Source organism: Capra hircus, chromosome 2 (genome assembly GCF_001704415.2).
Source record: "Capra hircus breed San Clemente chromosome 2, ASM170441v1, whole genome shotgun sequence".
NCBI classification, from domain to species: domain Eukaryota; kingdom Metazoa; phylum Chordata; class Mammalia; order Artiodactyla; family Bovidae; genus Capra; species Capra hircus.
Window position 1 is genome coordinate 36216508 of NC_030809.1, and position 16796 is coordinate 36233303.

General features: G+C 36.4%; 1 protein-coding gene across 4 annotated transcripts in view; it reads left to right on the top strand.

Moving 5' to 3' along the window:
* ERBB4 (erb-b2 receptor tyrosine kinase 4) overlaps positions 1-16796 on the top strand; it is a 1297156-nt gene that overhangs the window by 871313 nt on the left and 409047 nt on the right. For all 4 annotated transcript variants that reach the window (XM_005676493.3, XM_005676495.3, XM_005676492.3 and 1 more), the window contains exon 4: positions 13703-13837. In XM_005676493.3, coding sequence (XP_005676550.2) covers positions 13703-13837 — 135 coding nt within the window. The remainder of the gene's footprint in view (positions 1-13702; positions 13838-16796) is intronic.

A 16796-nucleotide genomic window follows, 5' to 3' on the forward strand; every position in this document is an offset into this window, starting at 1 on the left:
TCACTTTTCACTTTCATGCATCGGAGAAAGAAATGGCAACCCACTCCAGTGTTCTTGCCTGGAGAATCCCAGGGATGGGGGAGCCTGGTGGGCTGCTGTCTATGGGTTCACACATAGTCGGACACGACTGAAGTGACTTAGCAGCATATCTTAATTTAAAAGATATGACAATACAAGTTACAGAGCTATAGCATTGTATAGTGGAGCTGTCTTTTATGACATCAGAAATCACAACATGAAAATTATCAGCAGTGTTACTAGGATCCATAGGATATAGTTATTCATTAAATATACTCAAAGAAATTTTATGAGCTTTTTCTTCACATATTTTAAGTATGTAACGTTAACTTTTAAAAAGTCTGAGCAAATATGGAGGGATAAATTGGGAGATTGGGATCAACATATACACACTATTATATATAAAATAGCTAACTAATAACCTACTGTATAGCACAGTAAGTTCAATATTCTGTACTGGTCTATATGAGAAAAGAATATAGAAAAAGAATAGATATATGTATATGTATAACTGATTCACTTCGCTGTATACCCGAAACTAACACAACATTGTAAATCAACTATAGTCCAATAAAATTGTAAGAAAATGAATAAAATAAAATTGGCCCTGAGTGACAGAGCTTATAAATGACAGGGAAAAATATTTTAAGTAAAAGGCAAGGGAAAATAATACATACTGTTCTGCTCCATTTATACTGGCAAAGAGCTTCCCTGGTGACTCAGATGGTAAAGAATCTGCCTGCAATGTGGGAGACCTGGTTTTGATCCCTGGGTCAGGAGAATCCTCTGGAGAAGGGAATGGCACATCCCGTATTCTTGCCTAGAGAATTCCATGGACATAGGAGTCTGGTGAGCTTAAGTCCATGGGGGTCACAAAGAGTCAGACACGACTGAGTGACTAAAACACACACACACACACACACGTCACATGCGAGCAAAACCAATATGTGGTGACAGACAGAACAGTGGATTTGGGAATGCTTGATTGAGAAGGAGCCAGCATGACTTTCTGGAGGAATAGAAATATTCTTTATTTTTGTCTGGGTGGTGACTGCATGGAGACAGATACAGAAACACCAAACACACGTATATTTTAAAAACATTGAACTTAAGATTTGTGCATTTGACCATGATTTAGTGACTCAAACAAAAAAAAATGTATAATAATTTAAAACTTTATGCAAACCAATCTTACTTCATAACTATTCCTCTCTCCATTTTTCCATGATACCTGTTGTTTCAGGTTTTGAAACCTGTGCTTTACAAAATGACAACTAGTCCTATTCAATTATTCTTTTATAATTGTCTTTGGATTAAAACTGTACTTAAAGGAAATAGTCATTGTAGACTTATCTGTGGCTTTTGTAAGTCTTCTAGAATCTGATTCTTTGTACTCATATTTTATGATTTCTTTATTTTGTAATTTTTTATTTATTATTTTTGGCATCAATTTAATGTTATAGACATTTTAGCAGAGACACTCAGGGCCCCAATCCATGCATTTGTTATTTTTTTACTAGCCTTATATAGCCTCTTAAAATGGTGATGCTTCTGATTGTATTATAATCATTCTAAAAGATTAAATCATTCTGCTTTCTCTTGCTTGATTTTTTATTGCAAGTCTTAGCTTGCCAGCAACAAACATATATAGCAATATTATTTTTTATTATCATCAAGAAAAAGCATACTTTTCTGAAAAACTCTAAAGAAATAGTGAAGAAATCACACATTGTGAGAAGTTATTAAAACTATATAAACTAATACTGTAGGTGAGATATTTGAAAGTGACCTTGTAGTATATCCCAGGCTTATGGTATTAAAGCCTGTAAATAAGAGGGACAAATTATTTCCAGACACTAATATGACTATCCCCCTTATTGGTAATGAAAGCAATGAACTCTACTGATTTGTTTCGCTGAAGCAGTTACATTTTCTGGAAACTTGGAACAGTTACTTAAGAAGATCATTGTCTGTAATGAAGGCTTTCCAGTGGATAGGGGAATAAAAATGTTTGATATTTATGCAATGGGGTATTCTGTTTTAATAAGAAGAAGATAGCAAATTTTTCATTCTTTCTCTTTATATACCTTTGATTATGTTCATCTCTCTTTTATTAGGTAGATATGATGGCTCAGCTGGTAAAGAATCTGCCTGCAATGCAAGAGACCTGGGTTTGATCCCTGAGTTGGGCAGATCCCCTGGAGAAGGGAATGGCTCTTGGGTCCAGTATTCTGGCCTGGAGAGTTCCATGGACAGAGGAGCCTGATGAGCTACAGTCCATGGGGTCACAAAGAGTTGAACATGATAGCGACTTTCACGTTCACTGTTCATTCATTAATATGAATTTTTTCATTCAACTTCTCAAAGCCGTACTTTTCTGTTTATTGTTATAATTTTGGTATAGTTTTAATGCATTTTTCTAAAATATTATGAAATGCCATTTCCAAAACCTTGAGTCAGACCCCCCTACAGGAAATTAAAAAGTTAGGAGGGTAACATCTGGTACATTAATCACTCAGTTGTTTACTAATAACCTCAAAAAGAAATCAGTTTTACCACAGTGATTTGTAAATGTTTCACACATAGGAATATCTATTTTCAGGTAAATGGAAATAAACCTCTTGCCTTAAAAATTACACTTCAAAAATAGTATGCTAGAGACTAAACTTTATTAATCATTGGGGAGGTACATATTAAAATGATACCACATTCTACTAACCAGAATGGCTACAAAAAATTTTAAAAAACACAGGTTGACAAGGTTAAAAAGCAAGTAGATCTCTCATGTTCTACCAATGGGAATATAAATTGGCAAAAACACTTTGGAAAATTGTCACTGAGGCCCAGGAATTTCACTTCTATATATGTCTACAACATAAATGTGTACATATTGTCACTAAAAGGCATATCCTAGGATGTTCTAGTAGCACCAGAAGTAATAGTTCAAATGTGGAAAATACACGACCCAGATGTCCATGTAGAATTAGATAAACAAAACATGCAACACCATAGAGCAATGCAAATGAACAGTATGGGTGAATTTCACAAGCATGATGTTGAGCAAAAGGGAGCCAGACAAGAAGAATGCATGTAATATTATTCCATTTATGTATAAAGTACAAAAATACATGAAAGTGATCTTGCTCAAAGTTAGGATAGAGGTTTCAATAGGGAGTGAAAGCATGAGGAAGGCTTCTGTTGTGCTGGAATGTTCTGTTTTTTGATCTGAGTACTGGGTACATGTGTGTTCAGTTTGAAAAAATATTTTGCATATGAAAGATGCACATCTTTGTATGTATGTGTGTGTGATTGTTAAGCCATTCAGCTTTGTCCAACTCTGTGAAGCTGTGGACTGTGGCCTGCCAGGCTCCCCTATCTATGGGATTTTCTAAGCATGAATACTGGAGTGGGTTTCCATGCCCTCCTCCAGAGGATCTTCCTGACCCAGGGACCGAAGCCACGTCTCTTATGTCTCCTGCGTTGGCAGGTGTCTTCTTTACCGCTAGCGCAACCTGGGAAGCCCTTCTGTATGTATATTGTACTTCAATAGAAATTTGGGAAAAAAATTTTGCACTGTTCAAGTCACAAGATTTAGGTTTTGTACGTATGTACAAAATGCCAAAAGATTTCTTCTGAGTCAGTGGCAGAGACTGCTTATTGTGTCCCAAGTCCATTATAACCGCCTAACTTTTAAACAGTATTTAGCTTTAGCTAGTAATATGACTGTTCACTATAAAAACTGTAGTTCCTTACGTTTCATGGCCAGCTGTGGCTCCATGACTGAATTCAAGCCAACAAGACAAAAATATAACTGTCTTGTGGCAGTCTGCAAAGATCCTCATTAAGAGACAATATAATCAATAAACAGCTGTTTGAATAATTACTAAATATAAACTGTAATGTAATCCATAATTGTGTGGCAGAGCCTATAAGTACAATATTCCCATTATAGTGTTGAACAAACTGAGTCTCACAAATGTATACAAGGTCAAATATCTAGTAAACAAAGAACCAGATTTTGAAGTTAGTTTTATCCAACTAACTAGATTGAGTATTATTGTTTTCTACTCAAAGCCCTAATAGAGAATTATTAATCTATCTCTGTACCTACCTACTTACCTACCTATATCTATCGTCTTTTTACCTTTCCATCTACCTATAATATTCAATATATTATAACTGTGACATATAAGATGAATTTGTGGAGAGGTTGGATTAGGAGCAAAATGTTGAATCTTCTATGAGATAATAGAGTCTAAATTAAGAAGTAGCAGGGAATATAAAAGTAATAGGATAAATTAAAATAAACATTATGAGGATTTTATTTAGAGTGTCATGACAGATTAAATATTGAGGTGAAAAATTAATTATAAATCTCAAGTTTTGAGTTTTACAGCATGTTACTTTGATTATAATGGAAATATGGAAATACAGGGGAAGTATAAGTTTGGGAGAAATCATTACAAAAAATATTAAACATGTTGACACATACATAGAATTATAGAATAAAGTGAGAGAACAATCTGAGAAGGAGATTCTATGTTTGGAATATAAGGCCAATTACAATACAAAATTTATTTTAAAACTTTCCAGAGACTAGGAATGTCTAAGTGGATTACTACCTCCTTAATGAATAGAAATAATTGATATATTAAGGTCAAAAAATTTTATTTAATATTGTATATAGATAGTGAAAATATCATCTAGTGCATAAGGAGAAGATATCACTACTGTGTTATTATTTAAGCAACTAACAACTTCTTACAAATGTTAGTCATGTTCTGAAGATACCAGTATTATTATAATCTTCAAAAGTATTTGAATTTCTAGTATGTGCTTGACACTTTGGTACCAGGGCTCCAGAAAGATGTATGTTGTGGTTCTTATCCTCCAGAGACCTATATTGTGCTAAAGAAAAGTACACAAAAGAACAAAGAAGGTGAAGTAGCATTTGCTTTGTTAGATGAGTTATCCAGATAATCAGTGTCATAAGAGTTAGAGGCACTTCTCTAAAAACTAAATGGTCACGGTAGACTTCTCAGCAGGGCTAGGACTCAAGCTAAAAAATATTGATTGGATTTAAGCTAAAACATTGGATCCTGAAATGTGTATTAATACATTGGAACATTGTAGGGAGAATTACTGAGCTCTGTTCAAAGGAAATAAAGATTATTTTTGCTCTAATTTTTTATCTTAAGCTGACTTGTAGTGAATGTTCTAATCACTTCTTCTTGAAATCGCCTTGCTCTGTTCAAAAAAACTGCCCACTGTTTCTTCCTAACGTTTGGTATCTGCATCATGAGCTTTTGACTCTGATCATTGAGCTGAAATATAGAAGGTTACATCACTCATTTACATTATCACCCTCTCCCCACTCCCAATACAAATGTGACATTTCAATTTTGCACACTTCAACTCTCCTTAAATCATCTGTATAAAAACTTCAAAGCTTGATTGATGATGAATGAGCCATTGTCTCCTCAAGCACCCGGTTCTCATTAGCCTTTAGAGTCTCAGCTTATTAATAATGAACCTTGAGGGCTGACCCAGTGGGGTAGCAGCAATTCATTGTGCTCCTAGCTGAAAGGTCTGGGTTTGGGAAAGATACAGAAATCTCTGGACCAAGTCCATTCCAGAGATGATGTATTAAGTATCACAGGTGGATGATGTGAGCTATATTACTTTCGTATCATTATCTGCCAACAGACTTTCATGGCTTAAGGTGATGACAGTGAAAAAGATACATTGCTTTATGTCTGAGGAAATCCAGTAACTGCTTCCTGTAGCTTCATCTTGAAGATGGACTTTTTCCACTTTGGGTTTTGACTTCTTCATTATGACCTTTAGCTTGGATAGGCAATGAAAGTGTGATATATGCATTATTCAGAGGTTCTCAGTTAGACAAGTGCAATCTTTATTTTTATTATCATTTTAATTCTAAGATTGACCTGTAAATGCACCCATGCAAAAAAAGACATTTAGATATACAATCAAAGATTGAGGTTTAGTATTTCATCCTTGCTTGTGTTTGATAGCTTTGTGAGTAAAAGGAAATGTTTACTATTGATACCAATCATATAGACCAAAGTGGAATATGGCTAACTGCACTTAAAGTTATAATCTTTACTTTCTAAAAAGAGAAAGACATTCAATCTTGTTTATGAATTGTGGCTGATGAGGTCAAAGCAATTTTGTCAACTTCTTAAACTGAGGAAGGTCATATTAATCTGTATTTTCAGTAGGGATTCTACATCACAATTAGGCTGTTTCATACAGGGCAGGAGAACAAATGCCAGGATTCAGTATTTTATCACATTTTCTTTTGAGAGAATATATTTGCAAAATGTCAATGATTCTGCTAATGGTCACTCATCCCCCAAGTTCAGTATAATAACTAGCATTTGAAAAGAAATGAAAAGTACAAAAGAACTTATTTAAATAACACAAACATTCCCTTCTTCATTAGACTCATGCAAATGAGAATTGAGGGAACTAAATGGTCAAATGTGCAATCTTTATGGAATAGAATGCTGAGACAAAAGTATTTTATGCCTTCTCTAGGATGTCATAATGTCACTTTACACCTTTATAAAAAGTGATTGATGTAACAGTGTGAGGTAAATTTATGCTGCTGCTGCTAAGTCGTTTCAGTCATGTCCAATTCTGTGCGACTCCATAGATAGCAACCCACCAGGCTCCTCTGTCCCTGGGATTCCCCAGGCAAGAATACTGGAGTGGGTTGCCATTTCCTTCTGCGATAGATGAAAGTGAAAACTGAAAGTGAAGTCGCTCAGTCATGTCCGACCCTCAGCGACCCCATGGACTGCAGCCCACCAGGCTCCTCTGTCTATGGAAGTTTCCAGGCAAGAGTATTGGAGTGGGTTGCCATTTCCTTTAGGATGAATTGTTTGAATCTCCTTGCAGTCCAAGGGACTCTCACGAGTCAGAGTCTAACACCGCAGTTCAAAAGCATCAATTCTTTGGCACTCAGCTTTCTTTATAGTCCAACTCTCACATCCATACATGACCATTGGAAAAACCATAGCCTTGACTAGATGGACTTCTGTTGGCAAAGTAAGGTATCTGCTTTTTAATATGCTGTCTAGGTTGGTCAAAACTTTCCTTCCAAGGAGTAAGTGTCTTTTAATTTCATGGCTGCAGTCACCATCTGCACTGATTTTAGAGCCCCCAAAAATAAAGTCTGACACTGTTTCCACTGTTTGCCCATCTATTTCCCAGGAAGTGATGGGACCGGATGCCATGATCTTAGTTTCCTGAATGTTGAGCTTTAAGCCAACTTTTCACTCTCCTCTTTCACTTTCATCATGAGGTTCTTTAGTTCCTCTTCTCTTTCTGCCATCAGGGTGTTGTCAACTGCATATCTGAGGTTATTGATATTTCTCCTGGCAATCTTGATTCCAGCTTGTGTTTCTTCCAGTCCAGCGTTTCTCATTATGTACTCTGCATAGAAGTTAAATAAGCAGGGTGACAATATACAGCCCAGATGTACTCCTTTTCCTATTTGAGCCAGTCTGTTGTTCCATGTCCAGTTCTAACTGTTGTTTCCTGACCTGCATACAGATTTCTTAAGAGGCAGGTCAGGTGGTCTGGTATTCCCATCTCTTTCAGAATTTTCCACAGTTTGTTGTGATACACACAGTTAAAGGCTTTGGCATAGTCAATAAAGCAGAAATAGATGTTTTTCTGGAACTCTCTTGCTTTTTCGATGATCCATCAGATGTTGGCAATTTGATCTCTGGTTCCTCTGCCTTTCCTAAAATCAGGTTGAACATCTGGAAGTTCACAGTTCATGTATTGTTGAAGCCTGGCTTGGAGAGTTTTGAGCATTACACTGCTAGCATGTGAGATGAATGCAATTGTGCAGTAGTTTGACCATTCTTTGACATTGCCTTTCTTTGGGATTGGAATGAAAACTGAGCTTTTCTAGTCCTGTGGCCACTGCTGAAGTGAAGTGAAGTCACTCAGTTGTGTCTGACTCTTTGCGACCCCGTGGACTGTAGCCCACCACGCTCCTCTGTCCATGGGATTTTCCAGGCAAGAGTACTGGAGTGGGTTGCCATTTCCTTCTCAGTTTTCCAAATTTGCTGGTATATTGAGTGCAGCACTTTCACAGCATCATCTTTCAGTATTTGAAATAGCTCAACTAGAATTCCATCACCTCTACTAGCTTTATTCATATGGATGCTTCCTAAGGCCCACTTAACTTCACATTCCAGGCTGTCTGGCTCTAGGAGAGTTATCAAACCATTGTGGTTATCTGGGTCATGAAGATTTTTTTTGTATAGTTCTGTATTCTTGCCACCTCTTCTTAATATCTTCTGCTTCTGTTAAGTCCATATCATTTCTGTCTTTTATTATGCCCATCTTTGCATGAAATGTTCCCTTGCTATCTCTAATTTTCTTGAAGACATCTCTAGTCTTTCCCATTCTTGTTTTCCTCTATATCTTTGCACTGATCACTGAGGAAGGCTTTCTTATCTCTCCTTGCTATTCTTTGGAACTCTGCATTCAAATGGGTATAACTTTTCTGTTCTCCTAAAGAGTGCTTATTGAAAAAAGATAACTTCCATTCTTACTTTGATTTGGTCAGAATATAATTTAAAATTATGAACTATACCAGAAATAAACTGCTCAATGTCAGTAACAAATGTCAGGGGAATTTTTTTCAGTTCAATTTAACAAATGTTCATTGATTAACTGTTGTTTCAAATTTTACATAATAGGTACAGCACTGAAAAATATCCCCTGCCTTCATGGAGTTTAGTCTCAATACTTCAGGTATAAATCATGTGCTATGTATGTTAAATTTAACACATTGGAGAGGAGTGCAGTTTACAATTAACTTAGTACCCAAAAAAGCTATTTTTTTTACTTGACTTGCACATATTAATCTAGTAGGAAGTGTTTGAGACACAAACATATTTAAGTGTTTAGTGGAGTTGTTTAAATAATGAAACTATACTTTTTTCATAGAAATTTGTATTTAATATATCTTATTGTATTTCAGTTCAGTTCAGTTGCTCAGTCGTGTCTGACTCTTTATGACCCCATGAACTACAGCACACCAGGCCTCCCTGTCTATCACCACCTCCCTGAGCCTAGCCAAACTTGTGTCCATTGAGCTGGTGATGCCACACAACCATCTAATCCTCTGTCATCCCCTTCTTCTCCTGCCCTCAATTTTTCCCAGCCTCAGGGTCTTTTCAAATGAGTCAACTCTTTGCATCAGGTGGCCACAGTATTGGAGTTTCAGCTTCAACATCAGTCTTTTCAATGAACACCCAGGACTGATTTCCTTTAGGATGGACTGGTTGGATCTCCTAGCAGTCCAAGGGACTCTCAAGAGTCTTCTCCAACACCACAGTTCAAAAGCATCAATGGCATTTTTATACAAGACAGTTTTGTTCTGTGAACTTGCTGGAAATATATTTATATAATATGATAAGACAATAGATAGCAGATTTTTTTCCTACTAATTGTTTCAGTGACCAAGAATCTATTTGTGTCTGTCTTTATTTACTCTGATGTATTTCCTGCAAGGAAAGTGACATTTAATGGAATGAGATTAGTGTAACTTGAACTCATTTAGTTATTCAATATTTTTTGAATCCTTCTATACTTTCAGGTATCTTTGTTTGAATTTCATCTAAATCTGTGCCTCATTTGCCTAGATCCTTTGCAATTGTCTTGTTACATGATTTTAACATATAATTATTAATCACAATTTCATGCTGCTAGTGGAATAGAAACTCTTGGTATAACAAAGTTGACACAAGCTGTTAGCAAAGGTATAGCCAGACATTTTTCTGGTATCATCCTAGATAAATATCTTAACAAGATTTTCTCTTTTTCTAATCTTTGTCCCTTTTTCTAATCTAAACAGATAATTTTAGAAAAGCTTTTATGGTCAATAACTTTATGGCCTTTCCTAGTGGCTCAGACAGTAAAGTGTCTGCCTGCAATGCAGGAGACCCAGGTTCAATCCATAGGTGGGGAAGATCTCCTGGAGAAGGAAATGTCAACCCACTCCAGTATTCTTGCCTGGAAAATCCCATGGACATAGGAGCCTGGTAGGCTACAGTTATTGGGTCACAAACAGTCAGACAGGACTGAGCGACTTCACTTTCACTTTCTTTCATGGTCAATGAAGGTAGAGACATTAGCTATCCCTTTTGTCAGGTTAATAATCTGTGTCTTTTAGCAACTTTCTTGCAGGTTAATACCTTTCCTAGAATTTTCTTAGTCCAGCAATAAATCTAACTGAATATATCCACACAGAACATATTAATTAATATTCTAACACTAACACTGTATAAAGTTATGAAATAAATATAAATGATATAAATGAGTAAATGCAATTTGACATTATTTCCTGATGCATATTTAGGTAATCAAGTTTATCAAAAGAAAATATAAGATGAAGGGTACACAAAAATTCTTCTATAAATTTCAATAAAATATACACTTTTTGATTGTGAAATTATGGCATTCAAAGGCAGATTACCATCTAAGCCAAACATAAAGGAAAAAAAAGACTATTTTCAGGGAAAATATACACATGCATGAATAAACTATCTATTTAAGTACTAAAATATTATAAATCCTGCTGACCAGAATTGCTAGCAGATGCTGAGTTTTTAATTCAGAATAATAAAAATATCATCCAGATTGATCATGCTTATAGTCTCAATTTAAAATTTGAACATGTGAGATTATCCTTGAATTTTTATTGCCTCTTTTTCAAATCCTTTTCCATGTATAAGTCAAGCTCTTGAACAGAGTATTTCTAAGAAATAAATGTCAACATTGGTAGGAGATTAATTTTGTTGAAGAAAGGGATTTGATGCGATTATTATTCAGCATAATATAATCTGATTCTTTTGAATATTTTTAGATAGGAAGTTGTAGATGGATGCTGCGTTCCTTCAGTATGAACTATTTAAATTAAAATGTGACTCCTGAAAAATATACTCTTTCTACAATGTTTGAGCTATTACATTTTCTATTCACATTTTTTTAAAGCAGAACTTTTCCAAATCTAGACTGAAAAATAACCTTTGTTTCCTGGATAGCAGTCAAAATCTCCTTTCTTTGTCACCTAATGAAGAATTATTCCTAGTGCAGAAGAGCATCACCTAATGTCTCATGAGAAAGCTATTAGTATGAAATCCTCACATTTCTTAGATAGAAACTTAATGCCAAACATTAATGCAGAAATCCATTTTCAGAATCTTTCTTACCTCTTACATCTCCCTTCTTGCTTTGATGAAGATTGTATGGTTAGGTCATGAAAAATAATGAACTGGGTTGTAGAAGTAGAAAGATGATCTAATTTCTTTGTTTCTTTTTTTTTCCCCTCCTATTTGAGAAAATGGATCCAATAGTCAGTGATAGAATTAATAATGGGAATGGGATTGATTTTAAATGTGGAAAGTCCTACAATGTCAAAATTAATCTGGAGGATTCTATACATGCTATATAGTAATGCACTTTATATGTGACCTCCAATCTTACTTCCACAAGTACTTTTTTTTATGCTGTTACATGTTCCTTTCATTCTTTTATGCTCCTTTTTCATTTAAGGGGACTCTTGGCTTCCCTCATAGCTCAGTTGGTAAAGAATCCACCTGCAGTGTAGGAGACCCCGGTTCAATTCCTGGGTCAGGAAGATCCCCTGGAGAAAGGATAGGCTACCCTCTTCAATATTCTTGGGCTTCCCTGTGGCTCAGCTGCTAAAAAATCCACTTGCAATGTGAGAGACCTGGGTTGGGAAAATCCCCTGGAGAAGGGAAAGGCTACCTACTCCAGTATTCTGCCCTGAAGAAATCCATGGACTGTATAGTCCACGGTGTCTCAAAGAGTCGGACACGACTAAGTGACTTTCATTTCACTCAGACAGTCTTCACTTCCTTTAAACGTTTTGCTTGGAATACTGCACAGGAGAGGGCTTCCCTGATGGCTCAGGAGATAAATTATCCACCTTCAATACAGGAGACACAAGAGACAAGGGTTCGATCCCTAGGTCAGGAAGCTCCCCTGGAGAAGGAAGCGGCAACCCACTCCAGTATTCTTGCTTGAAAAATCCCATGGACAGGGGACCCTGGTCACTGGGTCACAAAGGGTCCAAAACAACTAAGAGACTAAGCACTCACTGCACAGGAGAGATGATTTTCTTAAGGCCAGTAGAGGAGACAGAGTTGGTTGATGTCCTGATATCCCATCCCTCACCTTCCTTGCTAACACCCCTGCACATTTTAGGTTTTGTTTGCATAACAATATGTCCACCTTAAGAATTTCTCGCTCAGCCTAGGATATTGTTCTGGCCAATAAAATGCAGATTAATCCTTGGGTAAACATCCCGTTTCAAATCAAAAGCCACCTGTTCATTCTTTTGTCTTCATCTTGCCTTGAATTCAAACGTCTTTAGATGCAGCAGTCATCTTATGCCTGGAATGAACAAAGCCAAAATACATAGTAGGTGGTGGGTACTGCAGAATAGCTAAACTAATATCCACAACTGCCTCTGCTAAGTTTCTTATCATATGAAAAAAAAATAATCACTTATCTATATAAATCACTGTTAATTGAATTTTGTTTTTTGTATCTGACTGCTGTATGGACTGTTATATGATTTCTCTTGTTTTTATATTAGACAGGAAGAAAAAATGTAGTATATATTGAGTAGGAAGATGCTATATGTATTTTTAATCAGTTTCTCAAAATGATAAGAATAGTATTTTCTACCTTTTTGTCTGGATAATGTAAAGCTATCTGTACAAGAATCTATGTATATTATCAGCCACTGTTCAGAGGGAACAAGTTAGCTGATTAAGGCCAGTGTCATAAAATAAGAATCAAGTAAACATTGGTTTTGGTGCATTGTATCACAGTCATGCCCTGTTGCAATGAACCAGAGAATATCTATGATATCTTGCTTTGTGTTTTCTTAAAGAATAATTGGCAGTTCTATTGACTGAATTGGAGATGAATAAAGAATACTTTTGTGATTGAAGCATTAAATTTACCTTCCACTTTGTGCTGATTACTTACCTAACTGACTCCAGTCAATGTCACATTGACTGAAATAATATTTTTAAGGGAAATTTGGCAATTTGCAGAAAGCCTTAAAAATATTCACAATCTGTGAATGTTATTTATAGGGAAAAATAATTTAAAGAGCTAATCAGAGATAACAAGTTAAATTACCAACAAGGGGTGATTGGTTAAATAAATATTGTTTAAGTTACACCCAGGAGTATCATATTCTCCTTAGAAATAACACAGAATAATATTTAATTGCCTTTGACTATTAACCATTTAGTATTAACAAAATTATCAGGTTATGAAATATATACACAATATTATTCCAATTTCAGAGGAAATAAAACAGAAAAGAGACTGATAGAATCTGTTCCAAACAGTGAAGAGTGTTTCTCTCTGAGTGTTTGAATTATGAGTTTTTATTTTTCTTTGTATTGTTCAATGTTTTCAAATTTCTGCAGTCTATATGACTCAGGAAAAAGGTATTTTATAAGAAATCTTGACTATTAACAAAGTAACTAATTTAACCCTGAAGATAGCTTAAGAGTAAATTAGTTTGATTGACTACCTTTCATCATCAAAAAAGTTGACAGCAAATCTATGTTTGTTTGTTTTAATACAGAAATCCTAAATGGCGGCGTCTATGTAGACCAGAACAAATTTCTCTGTTATACAGACACTATTCATTGGCAAGATATTGTTCGGAATCCATGGCCTTCCAACCTGACCCTGGTGTCAACAAATGGTAGCTCGGGATGTGAGTAGCATTATCCTTTTTAATGTCTCAAAAGATTTTTCTACCTATTGTTTTCACAAAAATGGCTTATGTGTATCATGTCATAACTAATATTTGAAATCTGACTGCATCCCATTCTATATAACAGAACAAGCTTAAGAGCGATATTGCATAGGAACCTAAAATGTCAGGTCCATGAATCAAGGCAAATTAGAAATGGTCAAACAGGAGATGGCAAGAGTGAACGTCGACATTCTAGGTAGGAATCAGCGAACTAACATGGACTGGAATGGGTGAATTTAACTCAGATGACCATTATATCTACTACTGAGGACAGGAATCCCTTAGAAGAAATGGAGTAGCCATCATAGTCAACAAAAGAGTCCGAATTGCAGTACTTGGATGCAATCTCAAAAATGACAGAATGATCTCTGTTCGTTTCCAAGGCAAACCATTCAATATCAGTTATCCAAGTCTATGCCCCAACCAGTAACGCTGAAGAAGCTGAAGTTAAATGGTTCTATTAAGATCCACAAGACCTTTTAGAACTAACACCCCAAAAAGATGTCCTTTTCTTTACAGGGGACTGGAATGCAAAAGTAGGAAGTAAAGAAACACCAGGAGTAACAGGCAAATTTGGCCTTGGAATACGGAATGAAGCAGGGCAAAGACTAATAGAGTTTGCCAAGAAAATGTACTGGTCATAGCAAATACACTCTTCCAACAATAAAAGAGGACTCTACACATGGACATCACCAGATGGTCAACACCAAAATCAGATCGATTATATTTTTTACAGCCAAAGATGGAGAAGCTCTATACAGTCAACAAAAACAAGACCAGGAGCTGACTGTGGCTCAGATCATAAACTCCTTATTACTAAATTCAGACTTAAATTGAAAAAAGTAGGGAAAACCCCTAGACCGTTCAGGTATGACCTAAATCAAATCCCTTATGATTATACAGTGGAAGTGAGAAGTAGACTTAAGGGCCTAGATCTGATAGATAGAGTGCCTGATGAACTATGGATGGAGGTTCATGACATTGTACAGGAGACAGGAATCAAGACCATGCCCGTGGAAAAGAAATGCAAAAAAGCAAAATGGCTGTCTGGGGAGGACTTACAAATAGCTGTGAAAAGAAGAGAAGCAAAAAATAAAGGAGAAAAGGAAAGATATAAGCATCTGAATGCAGAGTTCCAAAGAATAGCAAGAAAAGATAAGAAAGCCTTCTTCAGTGATCAATGCAAAGAAATAGAGGAAAAGAACAGAATGGGAAAGACTAGAGATCTCTTCAAGAAAATTATGGATACCAAGGGAACAGTAAAAGATGCAAAGATGTGCCGGGGTCCAGCCCCGGTGGATCCAGGGTGATTTGAAGGTCGGGGGACAGAGTCAGGGTCTTTGGAAAAATACATATTTAATCACAGATATAGAGAGATTAGAAATGGATAGTGTAGTAGGAAGATTAGTGGAGAAAAGGAGGCTGAATAACTTGGATTACGTGGAATAGCATCCATGCTCCAGATGGGAATTCAGCCAGAAAAACGGGAGCAAGAAAGAAGCGACATGGGGGAATCAGTCTTTCCGGAAACTGATCCGATTTCTTTATTTTGGGGTTTGCTTATATACCTTTTGTTACACATAGGGATGAATACAGAGTCACGTGGGGGTCAGCAGTCCTGACCTTTATCAAAATCAGGTGCTTCACATAAATGTATAAAAAAAGGTCTCAGGGATATTACATCATCTTCTGGCCATGAGTGAGACCTGCTGACATTTTATGATCCTTTCTTTCTGATAACCAAAAAACTTATTTCTTCCAAAGGTGTTTTTTCTTAAACCAGGCACCACCCTCCAAATAAAGTTACATTCCTATAGGGTGAGGGTATAGTGAGTTACAATCAAGAAAGGAATTTATTTAACCCAAGGTTAACATGATTAGTCTTAAAGGTTAATACTTATTTCTTCCTATATGCTAGTTATATTCATTATAAGGGTAGGGAACATGGAGATTTAGCAGCAAACATCAGCCCAACAAATGAAAATCCTTTCATCAATGCTCCCCTTAAGATCTATTTAGTCTTAAGATATGATAAAGTTACATTCTTACATAGCAAGGACACAGTGATTTATAACAAAGTACAGTGATCTATTACAAAAGAGAAAATCCATTAACTCAAAAAGTCTAGTATTGCTAACATCAGAAACTACTATATTTCCTTTGCTATATTCCAAATACATTGATTAATATATTCCCAGGTGCCTAAGGATATAGAGGCCTTGTGGCAATCATTGACTCAACAAGAAGAAAAAGCCCTATGCTAATTAAGACTCTCAAAATACTCCAAAACTCTCTGTGCTGTTTACGATTGAGAGGTAGTAAACAATCATGTGCCTAGTGGCAGCAGTATGGATAATCCTGTCACCCAAGCTAGTCTGTCAGCAGAGAGGTTTGACCTGAGACATCCTTGTCCCACCCAGAGCAGGGAATTAGCAGCAATTATTGACACAACAAATGAAAAACCCTTCACCAATATAATTCCTAACCAACACACTATACTAATAATTTCCAACTCTCCAAAAGATTTTGCCTTTAGTAAGTCTAAAACAGGTTAGGAGGCTGTAGACAATCACATGTGGCCTGACAAACCTATACAGGTGGGCTAGATAACCTTCAGAGGAGTCCGTAAGCTGAAACACTCTTGTCACGCCCAGGAATTTTTATTGCCTTGGAGCTGCACGTTTACTCCTTCTCCAAGAGAAACGGTTATGGGGGAGAGCCCCCTGTAAAGTCAGAGGTGTAGGTGAGAGCATAAAACAGACTCTGGTTTGGGGATTAGATGCTCGGGAACAGGGGGTTTCCTGAGGCTTGATCACACCTTTGCCAAGCCTCGTTCCTCATGACCTTTGCCATGGGCGGAGTTCCTCGTGCTGGCCCCCGGCAAAGATGGGCTCGATAAAGGACAGAAATGGTATGG